At 34.1% G+C, this 20,682-nt stretch overlaps 1 protein-coding gene across 4 annotated transcripts; it reads left to right on the top strand.

Annotated features, from left to right (window-relative positions):
* Positions 1-449: 449 nt before the first annotated feature.
* Positions 450-7,023, top strand: LOC130935541 (sulfite oxidase). 4 transcript variants are annotated; one of them, XM_057865329.1, is made up of 14 exons: positions 450-587; positions 1,953-2,036; positions 2,201-2,284; positions 2,387-2,502; positions 2,604-2,666; positions 2,740-2,776; positions 2,893-2,974; positions 3,772-3,890; positions 4,000-4,095; positions 4,895-5,005; positions 5,089-5,190; positions 5,356-5,403; positions 5,558-5,773; positions 6,659-7,023. In XM_057865329.1, exons 3-14 carry the CDS (start codon positions 2,210-2,212, stop codon positions 6,773-6,775), a joined length of 1,182 nt encoding a protein of 393 aa, XP_057721312.1. In that variant the 5' UTR covers positions 450-587; positions 1,953-2,036; positions 2,201-2,209; the 3' UTR covers positions 6,776-7,023. The 4 variants fall into 4 exon arrangements, with proteins under 4 accessions (XP_057721312.1, XP_057721313.1, XP_057721311.1 ...); XM_057865328.1 differs by having other exon boundaries at positions 456-587; positions 2,197-2,284; XM_057865330.1 differs by lacking the exon at positions 2,201-2,284.
* The last annotated feature ends 13,659 nt before the right edge of the window (positions 7,024-20,682 follow it).

Genomic DNA, 20,682 nt, shown 5'->3' with positions numbered 1-20,682 from the left:
TGTGTATATAGTAATTTATTGAATAATTTTTAAATAGAATTTTAATTTGTAATAAATTAATTTTTATTTTATTAAATTAAAAAAATACCATAAAAAATCAAATTTTTTTGAGTATATTAGTAATTAAAAGATACATGTAAATAATTTTATATAATAATTTAATCAAATTTATATATTTAACTAAATTTATGCTAACATCATATTAAAAATGTTAAAGATTAAAGTAAACGAGAGACATTATCCAACTCAGGAAAATAAAACTCAAATTAGGAGAAGTTTTATCAATTTTTATGGAAGACAAATTTTATACATTATAATAATTTTTAACCACAAAATTAATACTATATATATATATATATATTGTTTTACACAATAATTTAATTATATTTTTTAAATAATTATAAAAAAATAAAAATCATTTACTGCCTCAAAATTAAATCCATATCAAAATGGGATGTAACAAACGAGTCAGAAGCGGATTTATCATACATCATACTCTTCGATGCTATCAACTTATCAAGTATCAATCAAAACACTGAGCTTTTCATTCAGAAGCTTCAATTCTTATTCGCATTATTACTCTGCAGGTACGCCATCTTATAATTATCAAACACTTTTCTGTGGAGATTTTTTTTTTTGTTTTCTGAAGTTTCTTCGTCCCTGTCACCCAATTGAAAATTTTGTTGCATGAAAGTCCTCTGTTGTTGAAATTCAATCATTCATCTTATACAATGTGCGAAACACTTGGATTTCAATTTTATATATATAGCTTGAGGAGGCTACTGAAACTTTTTCAGTTTCACCATTGTAACGCTGGTTTAATCTATTTCCTCTCATATTGTATGCATGTTTGTTTATTCTGTTTGGTTAATTGTTTCTGGAACCCTAGAATTGCACATTCTTAATTAATCAGTGTTCTAGCAATTCAGTGGAGTTCGTTGAACCCTTGTAGATATAGATGGAATTGAACTTCTAGGTTATGGCTTCTCTTAATCACTTATTGCAGCAGATAAGTTTATCTATGCAGAAACTATGGTATTAGGATTATTTATTGCAGTATTATTCTCTCTTCTGTGATTTGGAAGTTGTAGAAGTAGTTAGGTGATATATTAAGATCGAATATTACATTTTCACAGACTTCACTGCATTACTTAGTTGTGGAAAAGGAAAGTTATGGGTGCATTTGTTGCTGATTCTCAAAAAATTGCTTTGACAACTCTGATTTCAGAAACTGGAAACAAGTTTAATTAGAAGCTACTCTATTTAGTTTTCCGGAAAAGGTTAATTGATTTTTTCTTTAATCTATACAATTATGTCAAAAATGATTTTTCCAGTGTGTATATATTACTGAAGTTTTGTCAGAAAAGGCTAAAACAAACGCATCCTATATACATCTTTCATAATCCAGCTAACTTTCTTTATTAGTCAAATGAAGATCCTTATCTAGCCTGTGCAGAACCTGAGGTTGTCATGTTGGTGCCCTTTCTCACGATTCCATCTACTATTGTTTGTGCTGCTTCATATTGTAATTGTTGCACTTAAAATTACTGTTAAGTTTCTATAAATTTGAGCTACGGATACTTTGAACATGTGTAAAACTCTTTGATTTGTATTGTTTCATTGGGAAATCTGTTGACTTGGAATTTTAACTTGATCATATATGCTTTAGCTGTTGTTAAAAGCAATATTTTTGGAATATCTTCTCTTGTGAACTCTTATATGGAGTTTAAGTTTCAACTGTGAGAGGATGCTGATTTTAAGTTTATTTATTTTAGAATGGTTATTTTAGGTATCCGGGGACTGATAGTTTCCATTTTCTCATGAACACCCAAATATTTAACATGATATGATTTCACTTATTATAGACCATAGACCACTGTGACTCCTTTTTAAATATTTATAACTCTTCCTAATTATTGTGTCCTGTCATATGGATTTGGATGTTTTATTAGCATTCATACTCTAGCATTTGGATTTTATCCTCGAGCGCCCAAACAACACAAAGTGCAGTGTGACAGAAAGAGACAGTACGCTGGGTGAGTCTCTCATCACCTCCATATGGCCTAAGACTACAAAATCTCTCAAAGCCTCACTCCAGTTCCACTCCTTTCTTCTCTTTCCCCTTTCCTTCATCCAATCCTTTCTAATTCCTCCTTTAGACAATCTCAAACTGACCCCTTATCCTCACTTAAAAAGACAGAGAGCAGAAATGCCTGGACTCACCGCACCTTCAGATTATTCTAAAGAGCCTCCTCGTCACCCTTGTCTAAAAATTAACTCCAAGGCAAGCCTTTTAGTTATCCTAATTATTCCCAGGTATCACGTGGTTTCATAAATATTTCATTTGTTTTGTAGATTATCATGCTTTCATTTTCTTCTTTGACAGGAACCTTTCAATGCGGAGCCACCACGTTCTGCACTGACATGCTCATATGTCACTCCTTCAGATTTCTTTTACAAGAGAAACCATGGCCCAATTCCCATAGTTGAAGATATTGAAAGGTTCCTTTTTTTCTCCTTCTGTTTTATGACCTTCTTTTCAGCTTAACTATTAATGGAAAATAAAATTAACTTTGTCTATGACCTACTTGGCTGAGGAGCAGATACTCCGTGATGATATCAGGTTTGGTGGAAAAGCCCAAACAGCTTTTCATGAAAGATATCAGGTTAGTGCACTGATTGATTCTATGGATTTGTCAAAATAGGAATTGGTTACTGACCTGGTTATTTTGGTGGCAGGATGCTGCCCAAGTATAATGTCACTGCCACGTTACAGGTTGGTTTCAAATTAATAAAAAACATAATTTATTTCCTTTTTTCTTTTCGAAGGTGTTTTTGTTTTTGGTATACATACTGCAAATGAATTTGATTTTCACTTTTTGGGTTCCCAAGTGTGCGGGAAATAGGAGGACCGCCATGAGCAAGACCAGAACTGTCAAAGGGGTTGGCTGGGATGTTTCTGCCATTGGAAATGGTTAGCATATGTCCTTTTCTGAGTGACTGATATGAAAGTTAAAATTGCTCAAGGATTGAAGGAGCTATATATATGTGCAAGATAGGCATACATACCCGTATCTATGTGTGTTAGTCTTTGTGTGTGTACACATGTGTATAATATTGGACATTTGGTTAGCATATGTCCTTTTCACATAAATGATCAAGAGCAAAAGATAAGTCATGTGACAATTTTAAATGATCATATGATCTTTTGTTAACTTTGATTATTGACTCTTCATATGAGGTTACTCTTGTAGTTTGGTGGACTTCAACCTGACACCCATCTAACATGGATCTCTCCTGAGCTCGATATCATTGTATTTTGTAAAATATAACAATAAACACAATTGTAAACATAATTTTACCTAGGGAAGGTCAATTTCACTGAAACCATTCATGCTGAATTTAACCAAAGTTCAGGGAAAGTCAGTGTAATTGCTTTATAAGATATAATGGCTAAAACTTTTATTATTTCACCTCTTACATCAGAACAGCCCTCTCATTTGATATGAACTAGAATCCTGTGCTAGAACTTAAATGTCTAGAATGATGTGACATTATTAATGACTTTTGATGATTTTTGTTCTTTATTGCTATGTTTCATCCAAAAGTGCAAGCAAATTGACATGGCTAGAATTGGGTCTCAGGATGGGTGCTACTTAACCTGAGGCTTCTTATTGTTTGTGTTCCTTGCGTAGTTAGCTTATCAATTGAGATATTTAACAGAATAGATCCTAAATTCTGATTACTTTTTAATTAAACTTCTCGTCTCAGCTGTTTGGGGAGGTGCCAAGTTGTCTGATGTTCTTGAACTGGTTGGAATACCAAAGTTGACCAGTAATACTCAATTTGGTGGAAAACATGTTGAGTTTGTTAGTGTTGATAAGTGTAAGGTACCACTATGACGTATATTTAAATTACATATCATGGATTACTTCTTGATTTTAGTTTTATTCATCGATACAATTCTGTTGATTTCTTTTAATCTCCAAAAACCTATAGGAGGAGAAAGGAGGTCCTTACAAGGCATCAATTCCTCTCAGTCAGGCAACAAATCCTGAAGCAGATGTTCTACTTGCTTATGAAATGAATGGAGAAGTATGTAAATTTGACCTTTATATTTTTGCTATTTTCTTACTGCACCAAACAATTTAAAGGTTCTTCTAACTTGCTTTAGCTACCAACTCAAAGAAGCCAACAGTGAAATTATTTTACTATGGTTATTGTCACAGTGCAAATATATTTTCTCAATTTGGCACAAATATGCAAGACAAATGGTTCCCTGTGTGTGTGTTATCGTCACTGTTATTTTAGTTTTTGATACTTAGGAATTTCCAATTTCTTTGAACCTAATAATTCTTCTTAGTGTGTCTTCCTCAATCCTCATGTGATTCACCGTGAAATGTTCTATCAGAAAATTGGTTCCCACTACAACCATTATTACATTTCAAACATGTGAAGGCATATTCTGTTACACTAGCTTCTCTAAAAATAATATATTTTTTGATGAATTCATCAAGAGGACATAGTATGGTTACAGTTATAGAGGGGGGAAAATTCTCATGAGTACATCAGCTCAAATTTAACATTTAGATGAATCAACTACCTGTAAGTTAGTCCCACCTATCAAAATTGAAAACAAGAAGCATGTTCAAGGATGGAGGTAAGCATTGGAGAGAAGGGTACAGCTGAGAGATGAACTTATTTTGACGTGCATGATTAGTATTAAAAGTAGTTTTTCTCACTTCTCATCCATTTCAAACACTAACCCTTTTAACCTGTTCTGTCATTTCTGAAAAACTCTAGTCTTAGTTTACAATTCAGGTTTTTGTTTCCTTTTCTCTTTTTTGTGTGTACAATGATCAGGGTAGCTTAATGTTTAGTTGCCTTTCTTTAGACTCTTAACAGGGACCATGGTTATCCATTACGTGTGGTTGTGCCTGGCGTCATTGGAGCTCGATCTGTTAAATGGCTGGAAGATATCAATATTATTGAAGAAGAATGCCAGGTCTGATACGTGATGTATAATAACTTAAAATACCAAAACTTTCTTTTCAGAATGTTCTAGAACTTAACATTATCAAATTTCAGGGCTTCTTCATGCAGAAAGACTACAAAATGTTTCCACCATCAGTGGATTGGGATAATATTAATTGGTCAACCAGGAGGCCCCAAATGGATTTCCCTGTTCAGGTACACTGATTATTGTACTTCCTGCTGTACATAACTTAGTTTGGGTTACAGAGAAAAAGTTTATTGATATTTTCAAATCCACTCCTTAATCCATCATACAGAATAAATTTATGCATTTTCCAACGAATACTTTGCTACTAATAAGTAATGATTTCATTTTGGCAGTGTGCTATATGTTCTCTAGAAGATGTGAGCACAATAAAGCCTGGGAAGGTTAGTTTATGTGATCGTGTACATGGGCTACTCATGCATGATCATGAATGTGCTTTTGTTGGTTCGATATGAAATGCACAAACATGGTTCTTTTGTTGATCTTGTTTTACATTGCTTGAATGTTTGGGTTTAATACTTGGGATATTACATTTAGGTAAAAATTAGTGGGTATGCAGCATCAGGTGGTGGCAGAGGCATTGAGAGAGTCGATGTTTCTGTTGATGGAGGCAAAACCTGGATTGAAGCCTCAAGATGTCAGAAAAGTGGTGTCCAATACATAGCGGATGGCTTCAACAGTGACAAATGGGCATGGGTGCTATTTGAGGTCACAGCTGATATTCGTCAGAGCACCGAGATTGTTGCAAAAGCGGTATGTAATACATCTTCTGCTCATTCTCATGATTCTAGTTACTTGTCTTATGGAACTAGCAAGATATCTAAATACCTGGCATCTATTGATGTATACATCTAAGAGATAATAACTGGATATGGTTCACACAAAATGTGACATTGTTGAAACTGTTGTCTATTCCAATTTCCAGATTATTTGCACCCATCCAGTTTTACAAACACTAACATCTACTCACAAGTTGTTGAGTGTCAGTCTAAAGTCCTCCATGTGTTCAAATAATACTTTTTAACTTTATTGTGTTTTATGTTCCAGTTCATGTGAGTAAGTTAGTTTTATAAAGTAATTAGATTAATTTGATGAATGAAGTTGTATGAGAGAGTGGAATGATGTAAATGATATTCATTATATGATGATGGATAAATTATACAAATAGATAATTGATGAATGTTGGAGGAGCCAACCACAACTTTCATGGCTAAGATGATAGTTGTTCTGACTTCATCAAATGTGCACTAGGACTTTCTTCACTGACTTCCAATGTCAATTAGTTAAATATGTGTTTTTTAGTTATTCGATTTTCTAGGGTTTTCTGATATTATATATATACCCCTTTCTAGCTATTGTGTATCAATTTTATCAGGCTATTTGTAGAAATGACCATGGCCTTATTCTTTTTCTTCTTAGAATCTCTCTGTTTCGGCGGTTAAAATTAGGTTCGAATTTTCATGAGTTCCACATATAATCTTACACATCAAACTCATCAATGAAATTTTGCACCCATTTTTACCCCTCAAAACAAAAAAACTCTTATTATTAATAAAAAAAGATGTATAGCCTCATAGATTGATGCTACATGGCTTAAATTTCTATATATGTTTCTAATACTGCTGGCTGATTTTGCAGATAGATTCAGCTGCAAATATCCAACCTGAAAAGGTTGAAGACATTTGGAACTTGAGAGGAATATTAAACACTTCATGGCATAGGGTGAAAGTTCAAGCCGGTCACTCAAACTTATAAAAGTAAAAAAAATAAATAAATCTTGTCACTATGCAGCCTTGTTCTTTTTTTTTTTTTGGGCCTTCCTTCTCTCCCAACTACAATAATACTTGAGGCTTCTTACTTCACAGCCAAAACTGAACACATTTTAGTCATGATTGATAAAGGTCCTTATGTCTAAGGAGAACGAGTAATAACTAAATGCTTACATTTCTCTAGGATTGTCAAAATCTTGGTTTCTTTGAGTAATTATACTGTGTTTGGTTCTACTTGAGGATATCTCAAATTTGATTTTTTTTTTGTCATAAATTGATACTTGTTTGGTTTTTCACACTGTTCGTTTGCAAAGGTGAGTTTGGGCTTTGAAAACAATTCTAGCTAAAAGCAATGTGTTTTTGTTTTTATAGTAAAGTTTTGTTCCATATCATTAGAAATATTTTTACACCTATTTTACTTTCCACAAATTCTTTGTAGTAGATGCTTCGGGGGTTATATGTATATATCCTCGATTCAAATTTTAGAAATGAAATGAAAAATCACCCAGTCTCAAACCACCCCCCCCCCCCCCCCCCCCCGGGAAAACAAAAAAAAAACAACTTTAGTATGAGATTTCTACTTAATGGAACAATTGTAATATATTAAAAAATTACACACAAAATTAGGGAAGTTGACATATTTTAGATTTTATGTTATTGAAGATTTTGGATAAGAATATTCTCACCATCAAATTGAATGACTTTACGAAGTTTGTATTTTGAGGTTTTTACCATCGATAATTATTTGTTTGTCTAGAATAAATTTCCTCATTGGTATTAGATGTGAATATGACCATTTGAACATGAGATCTTATTTTTTTTTTTCTTTTATAATGGATTTTTTTATTTATAAATAAAATAAAAATTTTATTTATTAATATGTGTATTACCGAATGTATTTATGTTTTTACACTATTATTACATGAGTGTATTTATCTTAATAAATGAACAAATAAAATCCGTACAAACTTGTTTTGATATCTTGAAGAACTAACTCTATGTCATTGATGTCCTTTTCGTTAAACTTGTTTAGAACTTTCTATAAATGTATAACATAAACCTTGAATGTCCATGCAAGTTTTTTTGGATTAACACTCTTTAACATATCATAACATGGAGTTGTCTATTGTGGGAAAAGTAGAGGCTGGTTCTTAGAGGACCTGTTTGGAATATGTTAAGATTGTGGTTGTCATTCGTGCCGTACATGAGAGTGGTATCTAAAAGGTTTACCCAAAACTTTTGATAATGCGTTAGGTGCCCCATGTGATTAAGGAAATGAATGATGATGTGGCGGCTCTTTTTTTTTTTTTGGTCGGTGGATTGGACAACCTTCAATTCTTAAATACACAATATACACATACACTTTTTCTCCTCGGTTGCAGCTAGTAGAATTCGAACCCGAGACCTTTAAGATGGGGAGGGGCCGGAATGCCGTGTAAGTTATGACTCATTGGCGTGACAGTTGTTTTTTTTTTTTGGGTGGATTGGACAATCCCCAATCTTAGGTACCCCAATAGATTGGACAACCTCCAATTCTAGGTACACAATACACACCCACACACTCCTCACATACTTACCAATTTTTTTTCTTTTCGATCGCAACTGGTAGGACTCGAACCCGAGACTTTTAAAATGGGGAGGGAGCAGAATGTTGTGTGAGCTATGGTTCATTGGCGCGTGACGGCTGTTTAAAAGAGTGGTATTGTGTGGGCTAGGAATAACAGACTGGAGTAGCGTTGGACATGTATAGAATCGGTAAGGCCCATGCAGTGCTAAGCTCGTGGCACCACAAAAGAATCGGCCCGTCATAAAGAATGGATTAAATGTGAATTAAAAAATGAGTTTCCTTATGAATTTGAAGATGTACAATGTTAAAATATTAATTCAATAAAAAAATATTAATTCAATAATTAATAGAGATGGTTGTGGTTATTTTTAATTTTTATAGTCGTCATTATTGTTACACGGTTATACCATTAGTGCATTATTGTTATTGTTGTTGTTATTATTATTGTTGTTGTTATTATTGTATGACTAACACATTTTTAACGAAAATATTTTAGATTTTTTAATTAAACTGTTTTTAAAAATGAGTAAGTAATTTAAATTTGTAGTGTTTTTTTATTAGTGATGTTGACAAGCAAAATATAGACTTTTTATAGATATAATTTTTTTTCCACATTTTAAAATGATTTCTATATTTTTCATATATATTTCTAACCTATTCTGATCGTTTAAAAACCTTAAAATACCTTTTTTTATGATAGGAGCGTCCTCATAATATTCTGTCATTTTTTTTTTGAAAGAAATTCTATTTGTATTAAACTCTATAATTCAAATTATCAAGATAGATCCAATTACATATTTCTAAGGGTGTCTCTTCCAGCCACATTACATTTGGCTTGGTAAGAGCTACTCTTGTTAAGTAATGGACTGCTAAGTTCCCCTATCTTCTTACATGTAAAATTTTATAATACCTGAAGCTATTCAAAAGGGTTTTGTAATTGGAAATTATCACTCCAAAAGAACCTCCAAAAGGGTATTCAGATTTAAGGGCCTTCACCGTTTCTATATTGTCTCCTTCCAATTCAATATCAAAAAAACAGCATTAGATTACAAATTCCAGACCCAAATAACAAGCCATAGCCTCAGCTTCTCTAACTGAAAGCGATGAGGCAATTTCCAACGTGGCAGCTGCTGCAACTACCCTTTCACTATCTCTAATAACTACACCAACTCCTCCTCTTCCTCCATTATTAGTAGCTGCATCAACATTTAATTTAAAGGTGTTTGGTGGAGGAGCACTCCAAAAGTCATCACTTTGGCTACCCGGTGGAGGTTCCTGAGACAACACAGATCTTTCTGTCGTGAAATTTGCTTCGGTGAAATTTTTTTCGGCTCTCTCCAACAATACTTCTGGTGGGGATTGATCATTCTCGAACACCAATTTATTTCTCCCATGCCAGAGGCTATGGAGGCTGCACAAGAAAAGCCCTTTTTCTTCTCTCCCAATTTCCTTCAAGGTTACGTCAATCCAGTCCAATAGAGGAGTTTGTTTCGCTGATTCTATTCTCAAAGTGAAGGGAGAGATAAACCAAAACCTCCTTGTCCAGTTGCAATCCTTGAAAATGTGAGATTCAGTTTCTTCTTTTTCAAAACATCTAGGACAAATTGAAATGCATCTGACTTCCCTTTTCTATAAATTTGATTTTGTAGGTAGTGATCTATGCATGAGCCTCCACATGAAGTTCAAAGTTCTGGGTGGTATTCTCATCTTCCAAAGGTGCTTCCATCGCTGCTTCTCTTCGAGGGTTGGTACGCTACTGTGCCCTTGTTCCTGGCTGTGCTTCCTTATTAGGTGATAAGCTTTCTTCACTTCATATTTTCCAGTTCTGTTAAATTTTCAATAAAAATTATCTTCTTGTTCTTGGATATGTAATGGTAGTGCTAGGATTTGATCTGCTTCAAAAGGTAGAAAGTTGTTTGTGATTAATGCTTGGTTCCAAGTTCTGTTTTCCTAGTTGATAAGGTTGTCCACTGTGGCTTCCTGATTAAAACTTGCTCTGGGACTCCAAATTTTGTGCCAATTTTGATTAGGAAGCCATGGATCTCCCCAAATTCTGGTGCTCCTCCCTGTTCCTATCCTCCAAAGTCCGTCTAATTTCAGCACCCATTTTGTGTCCCATATGCTCCTCCAAGTATAACTGGGATTGTGTCCTTTGTTTGCATGAAGAAAACTTTTTTTTGCAAAGTATTTGGCTTTTAGTATTTTTGCTGTCAGTGAATCAGGTCTCTTCATTAATCTCCACCCTTGCTTGGCTAGCATGGCCTGGTTAAATGCTTCAAAACTTCTAAAGCCCAATCCTCCTTCTTCTTTTGCATTGCTAAGCTTGTTCCAACTTACCCAATGTATTTTTCTTTCCCCCTCCTTGCTGCCCCAGTAGAAATTGTTAATCATTCTCTCCAAATGGTTGCAAAGACTCTCAGGTAATTGGAAGCATCCCATGATGTAAGAAGGGATAGATTGAACAAATGACTTGATGAGAATTTCTTTTCCCACTTTTGATAGAGTTTTCTCTTTCCAACCTTTTAGCTTCTTCCAGGTTTTCTCTTGAACAAACTCAAAAATCTGCTTCTTGGATCTACCGACCATAGTTGGTATTCCCAAGTATTTTGAGTGACTTTCCACTGCCTTTACATTCAGCCAATCTTTGATAAGCATCTGTCTGGTAGGAGGTACATTTCGACTAAAGAAAATCTCCGACTTGTCCAAGTTAATTCTCTGTCCCGAAGCTAATTGGTAGTGTTTAAGAATCTCTATCAGTACTTGAATGTTCTGATCTGTTGTGCTTAAAAAAAGGATACTATCATCCGCAAAAAGAAGATGGGTAATTTCTGGTGCCTATCTTGCAATCTTGATCCTCTGTATAGTTTTCCTTTCTTGTGCTTTTCTTATAAGACCGGAGAAAACTTCAGCGCACAAGATAAAAAGATAAGGAGATAACGGGTCTCCCTGCCTGATTCCTCTTTCGGGATTAAACTCTTTTGATGGACAGCCATTTATCAAAATAGAGAAATATACTGTGCTTATGCATACCCAAATTAGATCAATCCATCTTTGTGGGAAGCCCATAGTTCTGAGCACTTCAATGAGAAAGGACCACTCAATCCGGTTATAGGCCTTCTCCATATCTAACTTCACTCCCATGTATCCCTTGTTGCCCTCCTTCTTTTTCTTCATGAAATGAAAGATCTCAAATACTGCTAGACCATTATATGTTATAAGTCTTCCTGGTGTAAAAGCATTTTGAAATTCTCCTATAATGTCTGGCAGGATCAGTTTTAGCGTATTTGCAATTGTCTTTGTCACAAGCTTGAAAATAACGTTGCAAAGAGATATTGGCCTGTAATTTTTTGTGTGGCTCGGGTGTTTGATCTTAGGGATGAGGCAGATAAAGGTTTTGTTCACCTCTGAGGAATTTCCTCCATTATTAAGAACGTTGAGTGTCCACTTTGTCACATCTTTTCCCACTGTATTTCTAGAAAAAAGGCGGTAATCCATCAGGCCCTGGTGCCTTTGTTGGGTGCATTTGGCTCAAGGCTATCTTGACTTCTTCTTTGGTAAAATCGCTTTGAATTATATCTAGTCTCTCTTGTGTTATCCTTCCCCTAACAACCTCAACTGCTTCTTCAATTCTCTCTGTATTTTCAGCAGCAAACAGCCTCTTAAAATAGGTTGTCATCACCTCTTCAATTTTTTCTTCTTCTTCGTAGATTACTCCTGCATCATCTGAAATTTTCTGTACTCTATTTCTTCTCTTCCTTTGAGATGCTTTTTGATGGAAGAACCTTGTATTCCTATCTCCTGCCTTTAGCCAATTTGTCCTTGATCTTTGTGACCACCAAATTTCTTCTAGCTTTAGGAGCTCATTCAATTCTTCTTGAATTTTCTTTGATTGTATCATTGCTGCCTGTGTTTGATCTCCAGCTTGCACTTCTTGTAGCTTTTTCTGCTTCTCTTTAATGGCCTTTGGGATCTGACCAAAGTTCTTCTTGCCCCACTCCTCTAAAGATTTGCTGCAGTTTTCTAGTTTTCCTTGTAGATTAGGTGTTCCCGGTATCCATGTTCTCCTTACTACCTCTTCACACTCTTCATTTTTCAGCCATACTTGCTCAAATCTAAAGATATGTGTTCTCTTTGTCTTTCGTTTTGATTCTGCCAGCATATCTACAAGTATCGGGCAATGGTCCGATCTATATCTTTAAAGATGCTGGACCACCTCTCTTGGAAAAGCCTCCCTCCAATCTATGTTGGCAATAGCTCTATCAAGTCTCTCTTGCACATTCTGATTTCCAGCCTGGTTATTGGACCAAGTAAAATTATGTCCTACAAAATCCAAGTCAAGAAGTTCATTTACCTCTAAGGCTTCTTTGAATCCTCTAGTTTGTGTATAGGTCACCGGTAGTCCTCCTTGTTTTTCTCTTTGTTCCAGCATTTGGTTAAAGTCTCCAAAAACCATCCATGGCATGTTGTTGGACTGGCCAAGAGAATTAAGCAATTCCCAAGATTTGTGCTTGTTGTTTGATTCTGGACATCCATAAAAGCCTGTGGCTCTCCAAGGGTTGCTGGCTCCTTCTGTTTGAATTACCATATCTATATGATTTGAGGACATTAAGATTATCTCCACTGTTGTATTTTTCCCCCACATAACTGCTAGTCTTCCTGATCTATTTCTTCCTTCTCCTTCACAGTCTACCCCTATAATATTATCAAGCCCCCCTTTTCTTCTTGATCTACTTACTTCATCTGCCTTCTTCCTTGTTTCCATTAGAAAAATAAGGTTGGGATCTTTTTGGCTTAAGAGCTTATTCAAAGCTCTAACTGCCCATGGGTTTCCAAGCCCACGGCAGTTCCAGCTTATTAGCCTCATTGATCTCAGCAGGGCTGTTTTGCAGCCTTTGCCGTTGGGGTGCTAGGTTGGTACTTTTTTGGTTGAGTCTTCTCTTCTACAATCTCCATCGGTACTCCTTCTCCAAGCTTCCTCTTTCCTTCTGGATTTATTTTCTCTTCCCTACTGCTATGTTCTTGCACAACTTCTCGAGCCATTCTTTTCCACTTTTTCTGCTCTCTTTTCTCCTTTTTTTCCTGGTTTTTTTACATCTTTACTGTTGCCTCCTTCTGGAACTTCTTTCCTTGTATCCTCCTTTTTCACTTCTGTGTTTTGTATCTTTTGGATTGCAAGTTCTATTTCTGTTTTTCTTGTCTTTCATGATTCGTTCTCTTCTATTTGTTTCTGCTTTTCCTTCCTGATTTTTTTGTGGGCTTCCTCTCTGCTAGATTCGAGATCTTTCCCTTTCACATTTTCTGCACCTCTAGAATATAACATTGTGAGGTTTGCCAGCTTGCTTAACAATTTTTCTTGGTTTCTTCTGAGTTTTCCTTCATGCTGTGGATTGTCCTTTTCCCTCTCTTTCTCCTTACCTGTTTCTTCTTTTTTTTTTCCACCTTCATTCCGAACGTATCAGCTCTTATCCAGTCACCCAACTCTTTCGACTACCATTTTATACCTTCTTCTGACACCTCTTTCTTCTCACAGTTTCTTTTATCATGTCCTAGCATCCCACAGAAATAGTAGAAAGTTGGGAGCTTCTCATACTTGAAATCCACCCAGGTTATGCCATCTTTTATGCTTCCAATATTGACTCCCTTTTTGATTGGTTTATTTATTTTCATTCGCACTTTTGATTTGATGAACTGTCCCTGCCTATTTCCACTTTCAAAAGCGCTATACTCTACTACTTTCCCTATAGTTGCTGTAAGTTTCTTTCCCAGTTTTACTGTTTTGCAGTGTTCTGACAATTTTTAAATTTGTACATTTATCTCTGTCTCTAAGAAGTCCATTTCTTCTGGAATGATGTTCCTTTCCCATTTCTCCAGCAGAAGCCACGAGTTTCTGAAGGTCCATGGAGTTCCTTTTAGTGCTCTCTTCATATCTCCCTCCTTTTTAAAAAAGAACTGGTACAGTTTACTCTGGATCTCTTTCATCTGGAAGCCTTCTGATTTTTTCCATATATTATACATGGCACTTTGTACCCAGCTTGGGTTGATAGATTTTCCAGTGATTAATTTTCTCACAATGCTATATTTGTATTTTTGGACTCCCTCTTCAATGTCTCCCTCATCATAGACAACTAGTGCTTCCTCTTCTTCTTTATTGGTCTCTTGCTGAGTTGGATCTTTTTCATTGATTGCTGATGTTGATGCTTCCATTTCAGATTTACCTAAATATTGAAGATCTTGGATTTCCTGCACTTGGCGATTAGCCTCGATTTGTTTACAAACGGAGTTGTACACGATTTTACGGATGCTGTTCACTACCTTCCCCTTTCTTGTTTGATTTTGCCCTAGCAGAGCAGGAGAGAGAGGATAACGTAATAAAATAACCACGCTGATCTTAATGCACACACACGATAATATAAAGGTTCTGCCATCTTTATGTATGTATGTAACTAAAAAGTAAAAACAGACACTACTTTTTAGGAGGTAACACTCTTAAACAGCTAAAGACATCACATAAAGGTTAGACGTAATTTACATATCAATATATAGGACATTTTGAAATTTAAAGGTTAGGGATAAATGTTTTGCTACGTAGATTTAACAATATTTTAATCTCATTTGTTGTATTATTTTTGTGGATTTATGTGGCATGCAATGGGAGTATGCACTTGTCGAGCAAATAGAGTTCTTTTTTTTTTGTGACTAAATAGAGGTCTATGTGTTAAACAAAGAACCACTTAGGACATTTTTATTATTCTTTTTACGATGAAGTAAATTTTTTGTTTTTAAAATTTGTTAAAAATTATAAAAATATTATTAAATTTTATTTTATTTTAATTTTATTCAAAAAGAATTTTAATTTGCATTAAATATATATCTAACGATTAATATTTTAAAATATTTAGAATGAATCACAAGAATAACTTTTATCATAAATAAATTAAATATAGGTGTCATATATTATTATTTAATTAATTCTAAATTTTTTAAAAATTTAATTATCAGAGATATATTTGATATAAATAAAAAATTTTAAAAATAAAAATAAAATTTATAAAAAATTTTAAAATTTTTGATAAATTTTAAAGGAAAAAAATATTTTATCCTAATATATATTAATAGAAATAGATTGGTCCCTACTCCCAACTCACCTAGTCACCTTTGCACGTAGAAGATAAATACAAGTGTTACTTACTTACTTAGTTGGGTCAATAATCTAGAAATGTTGGATTCCTTTACCAAGCAATCATCAACAATCTTACAATGATTGACCTTGTTCTTTTAAATTTTATTATTCAACGATTTAGGTCTACATAAGATATCAAGTCATGTGTGTCCGGACTCACGAATGCATTATTGAGAATTATTGACAACGCAAAGCTTTCCACTTGTCTATAACTTTCACTGCATAGTGCATACACATGCCAATTGCATTGATTTTTTAATGGTATTTTTTGAATTAATAGATTAAGGATTAAGAATTAAGAATTTGAGTTTTATTTAAAATTTTTATTATTAATTAATAAATTATGTGTGTATAAAATAAAATTTAAATATTTATATTTATTTAAATTAATTAGTGAACTAACTATTAAATTAATTTAAATTGTTTTATATTATTATATATTTATATGCATCTTATAAATATTTAATATATATAACACCATTCACGATAGCCGCAATATAAGTTTATTTATCTTTTATTATATTCAAAAATAATTAAAGACTATCAAAATTTATTATTTTTTGTTATCATTTAATTATTAATTTAATTTTTTTAGTCTAATTTCTTTAATTTAATAAATTAATAATATATTTTATTTTATATTTTTAAATATTAATGATTAATTAATAACCAAAAAAAATAAATCTTATATCATATCAGATTTTATAATTAAATTTCTATTAACATTAAACGTTAAAAAATATCTATACAATATAAATTTACTAATTTACCCATATCCTCTATCTCCTTTTCCTATTTTTAAACCTTGGCAGAGTCTCTTTATTTTGTTACCAACAGAAAATCACTGGTGACTGCTCCCAAACTCTAAATTCATCTAGAGTTGTTTTTGTCACAAAGTAGAAATCACCCTCAACGTTCATGATCTCGTGGTTGCCATTCATGGTAATGATCTTGATGCAACTGCAGGTCGGCTAGCGTTTTAGCTTATTCAATACATTATTGAGAAAAATTTTAAACGGTCCCTGGTAATTATCTCAAAAGAAAACGAGGTTTTTAATAAAAAAAATATCCAATTTGATTCCTGAGCTTTATTTTTATGGAACTGATTAGCTTCTGTATCAGTGTTTTTTTTTTTTGCACAAGGGTTAATTAGTCCCACAAAAATAAAATTTAGGGGTTAAGTTGGATATTTATTTTTTGTTAAGGACCTCGTAGTCCTTTCAAAATAATTATCAGAAATCAAATTGAGTATTCATTCTACATTATTCAATGTTTTCCATATTTCACATACTAATGATAAACTTTACAAGCAACATTTATCACAATACAAGAATGATTTTGTATACCATTCATGACAAAGGTCTTAAAACAAATTCAATGAATTCAGCATCCTCACAAAGCTTTCATGGTAGACCAAAGAGAAATGTGGATAACACCCACTACAAAAAAAACGTTAAGTACCATCAAATTTACCGTTAGATATAGCATCGTACATTAACATTGGCTTTACCGGCAGATTTATTGACGATTTTGATGTGAAATTCGTTTGGCCAAATCTTTACCAACGGTTTTTCGTTTCGGACGGTAAATTTGCCAGTAATATTTAGAGAAAAAAAGGGGTAAATAGGCGTCAAATTTAGCGTGGAATTTACCATTAGAACAGTTCGTCGGTAATCCCATTTTAGTGAAATGTTATGTTTTGATGACCTGTAATAGGTTATCGTTGGATTTATTTGCCGGTAAATCCGACGATAATGAGCCCTAAAATTCAAAGCGCGAACACTCTCTCCCTTTAATTCAAAACTACTCTCTCTAGCCTCTCTTCTCCCTTTCTCTTTTTAGCCACCTCTGAATCCCGTTGCGCTGTCAGTCTCACCGCCGCTTACCCCTCCTGTTATTGCCTCCCTCATCTCCTTGTAGCCGTCGTTGCAAACTCTAGCCTCTATTGCAACCACCGTTCTTCTCACTGTCGATGAGTACCGTACTTCGTGTCGGCAATTTCTTCCCCTGATCTAGCACGCTTCGTCCGCCGCCAGGTCCAGTTTCGTCGTCGTTTTCCAGGTTCGAGTTAGTTAATTTTTCTTAGCTTTCTTTTTTTTAACCTATTTTCATAAAAGAAAAATGTGATTTAGTTAATTTAGTTTGTAATGTGTTTAAAATGATTAGCTAAAAATAATTAGTTGATTTGCTATCATACAATTTAGTTGATTTGTTATTATACTCATCTAATAGTAAATAAGTGTATATGAGGATAACTTAGTGTATATTTATACTATTGTACAAAATATTTACTATTAATTATTATTTTATTGGGATTTGGTCGATTAGTAAATAATGGGTTGCATTATTTTGATTTGGACTTTGGCAGCTATAATATGCTGAAATTTCAATTGAAACAAATATGATTGGTTAACAACTAAACCAAATTAAAAAAGAAAGTAGAAAGCAAAAAGTTGGGTGCTTAAGTGTAATAGTATTAAGTAATTGTCCTTACAAAGTAGGATACTATGTACTTGTTAAATGTTCATTAGCTATCTCAACTATGTCACCAATTTGTTTTCCCAATATATGATATACTCTTATATACATTTCTCATACTTTGTCTTCTATAACACATTGGCCTGAAATTAAACTTTTCTTTCTTTTAAATGATTCTAGTTACTTACACGGCTTGCGCGCTCTTCTTTTTTTTTTTTTTTTGGAAAGAAAGAACAAGCTCAATACACAAAGTGAAGCGTATAATTATTAGAAAAAAATAAATTAAAGTAATTCCTATGTCATTTTTAGTATAGTCATCAACAACGTGAGCTAGTTATTACACCACTCCCTAAAATAACAAAACGACTTAGCAACACAATCTACCAAATTTGTTACTTTGTTCTGAAATATGACTTTATTTCTATGTAGCCAGATATTCCATATAATTGAGAAGAAGCCCACTGACCATTTTTTGCACAAGTCTTTTTTCAAAGGCAACATCCTCTAACTCTCAAAGTGTTTTTTTATTATACCTGAGATGCTCCAAATACGTCCCACATCAGTAATCCATGCGCACCACACCTGCCAAGTATACTCACACATAACAAATAAATATTGTACACATTCAACTTCTTTATTACACATAACACAAATACTATCACTCTGTTCAATGATACCAAATCTACTTAGTCGATCATTTGTATTAACCCGACCTACTAGCACAAACCAAGTAAACAACTCAACTCGAGGGGGGACTAGTCATTTTCATATTCTATTTGTGAATTTGTAGCTAAGAATATCATTCGTCAAAGTCTCTTCATGCAATACCTGCACAAATGAGTTAGTAGTATAAACGCTCTCCTTGTCAAATTTTTATACCACTATATCTTGTATGCCTGCTATCAATCTCACAGCTTGCAAGATATCAAGCAGTTGATTCAAACTTTCTGTCTCCCATTGGCGAAGTTTCCTCCTCCATTGGAAGTTTCAAACCCACGCTATCCCATCCCAAAACCCACAGTTCCCAATTACAGATCCTTTATTATTTGAAATCAAGAAGAGTCTCGAAAAGGAGTCTTCCAACTTTTCCACTTGTAACCATGTATCCTCCCAAAATCTGGTTGATCTACCATTCCCTACTTCCATAGCAAGTCTGTTAATCATCTTTTCTCTGACATGTTATTTTTTTTATTTGTAGTTGACATATATCTCTCTACCAGCCCCTTTTATTGGTAATGCTTGAGTTGACAATAACTGCCCAGGATTTAGATTATTACATGAGCACACAACCTTCTTCCATAGCGGATAATTTTTCTTAGAAAATCTCCACCATCATTTAAATAATAAGGCTATATTACGAACCATCGTATCTTCCACATCCAAATCTCCTAGTTTATTTAGTGTCTGCACCATCTCCTACTTTACAAGAGCCAACCTAGGTCGTCCATCGTCCTTCCCCCAAAAGAACCTCTTTTGCAATGAAATTATTTTTTTTGCCACTGCAACTGGCATCTTATACAAACTTAAATAGTAGATAGGTAGACTATTAATAACTGACTTGATGAGAACTAACTTTTCTGCTTTACTAAGGACCTTTGCTTTCCACAAGCTAAGTTTTTCATCTACCTTATCTATTATCAGCTTCCATATTTTACCAGTCTCGGATTTGCTCCTAGATTAATACCAAGATACCTCACCAGTAGAGTTGCTGCCTGACACCTTAGTAATCGACACTTGCGTCCAACCCACTCCTGACTGTAATTTACCGGTATCAAGCTGCACTTCTCGAAATTAATACTCAATATAGACATCATTTCATAACACCTTAGAAGTCTCTTGTAATTTCTCACTGTTTCCTCCTCCGGTGGATAGAACAATATAGTGTCGTCAGCAAATTGGAGATGTGATAACTCTATATTATCCTTACCCACTACAACTGGATATATTCTCCTGTTTCTTACCGCCTCTTCAATCATCCTATTCAACACATCCACAACAAGAACAAACAGAAATGGTGATAATGGATCGCCTTGTCGAAGTCCCCTTTCCATCTTGAATGGTTTCAATGGTGACCCATTGACCAGAATGGAAATAGATGCTGACCTAATGTATTCTGTAATCCATGCCCTCCATCTTCTATCGAACCTCATCTTTTCTAGCACAATATCAACAAAGTTTCACTTGATTCTATCATAGGCTTTCTGGAAGTCCAATTTGATAATTGTTGATGCCTTCTTCTTCAGTTGTAACCAATACACAGTTTCACACGCTATTAACGCTACATCATGTATCCTCCTTCCCTTGACAAATGTACTTTGTGATTCCCCAACTAAGGCTGGCATTACACTCCTCATTCTTCTTGTCAACATTTTATATATAACCTTATAAACACATCCAACTATACTGATAGGTCTAAGGTCTTTTATCTCACTTTGCGCCAACATATTTCGGGGCCAAAACTACCCATGTAACATTACATTATGCTGGTAACCTTGCCGTCTCAAAGAAGGTCATCATAGCTTTAGTAAATTTCACTCCAATCTCCTCCTAGCACTTTTTTATAAAGTTTATGTTATATCCATCACTACCTAGAGTTTTAGATGATTTGTATTCCCATACTGCCTCCTTCACTTCCTCCACCAATGGCAACACCTCTAACGCTTCAGCT

This window comes from Arachis stenosperma, chromosome 6 (assembly GCF_014773155.1).
Source record: "Arachis stenosperma cultivar V10309 chromosome 6, arast.V10309.gnm1.PFL2, whole genome shotgun sequence".
Taxonomy (NCBI): Eukaryota; Viridiplantae; Streptophyta; class Magnoliopsida; order Fabales; family Fabaceae; genus Arachis; species Arachis stenosperma.
This window is presented reverse-complemented; position numbering and strand designations above follow the sequence as displayed.

Coding starts and splice junctions, on each gene's coding strand:
- LOC130935541 (XM_057865329.1), top strand. CDS start 2,210: ATGCCTGGACTCACCGCACCTTCAGATTATTCTAAAGAGCCTCCTCGT. Junction 3,891..3,999: donor TTAGTGTTGATAAGTGTAAG/GTACCACTATGA, acceptor AAAAACCTATAG/GAGGAGAAAGGAGGTCCTTA. Junction 5,404..5,557: donor GCACAATAAAGCCTGGGAAG/GTTAGTTTATGT, acceptor TATTACATTTAG/GTAAAAATTAGTGGGTATGC.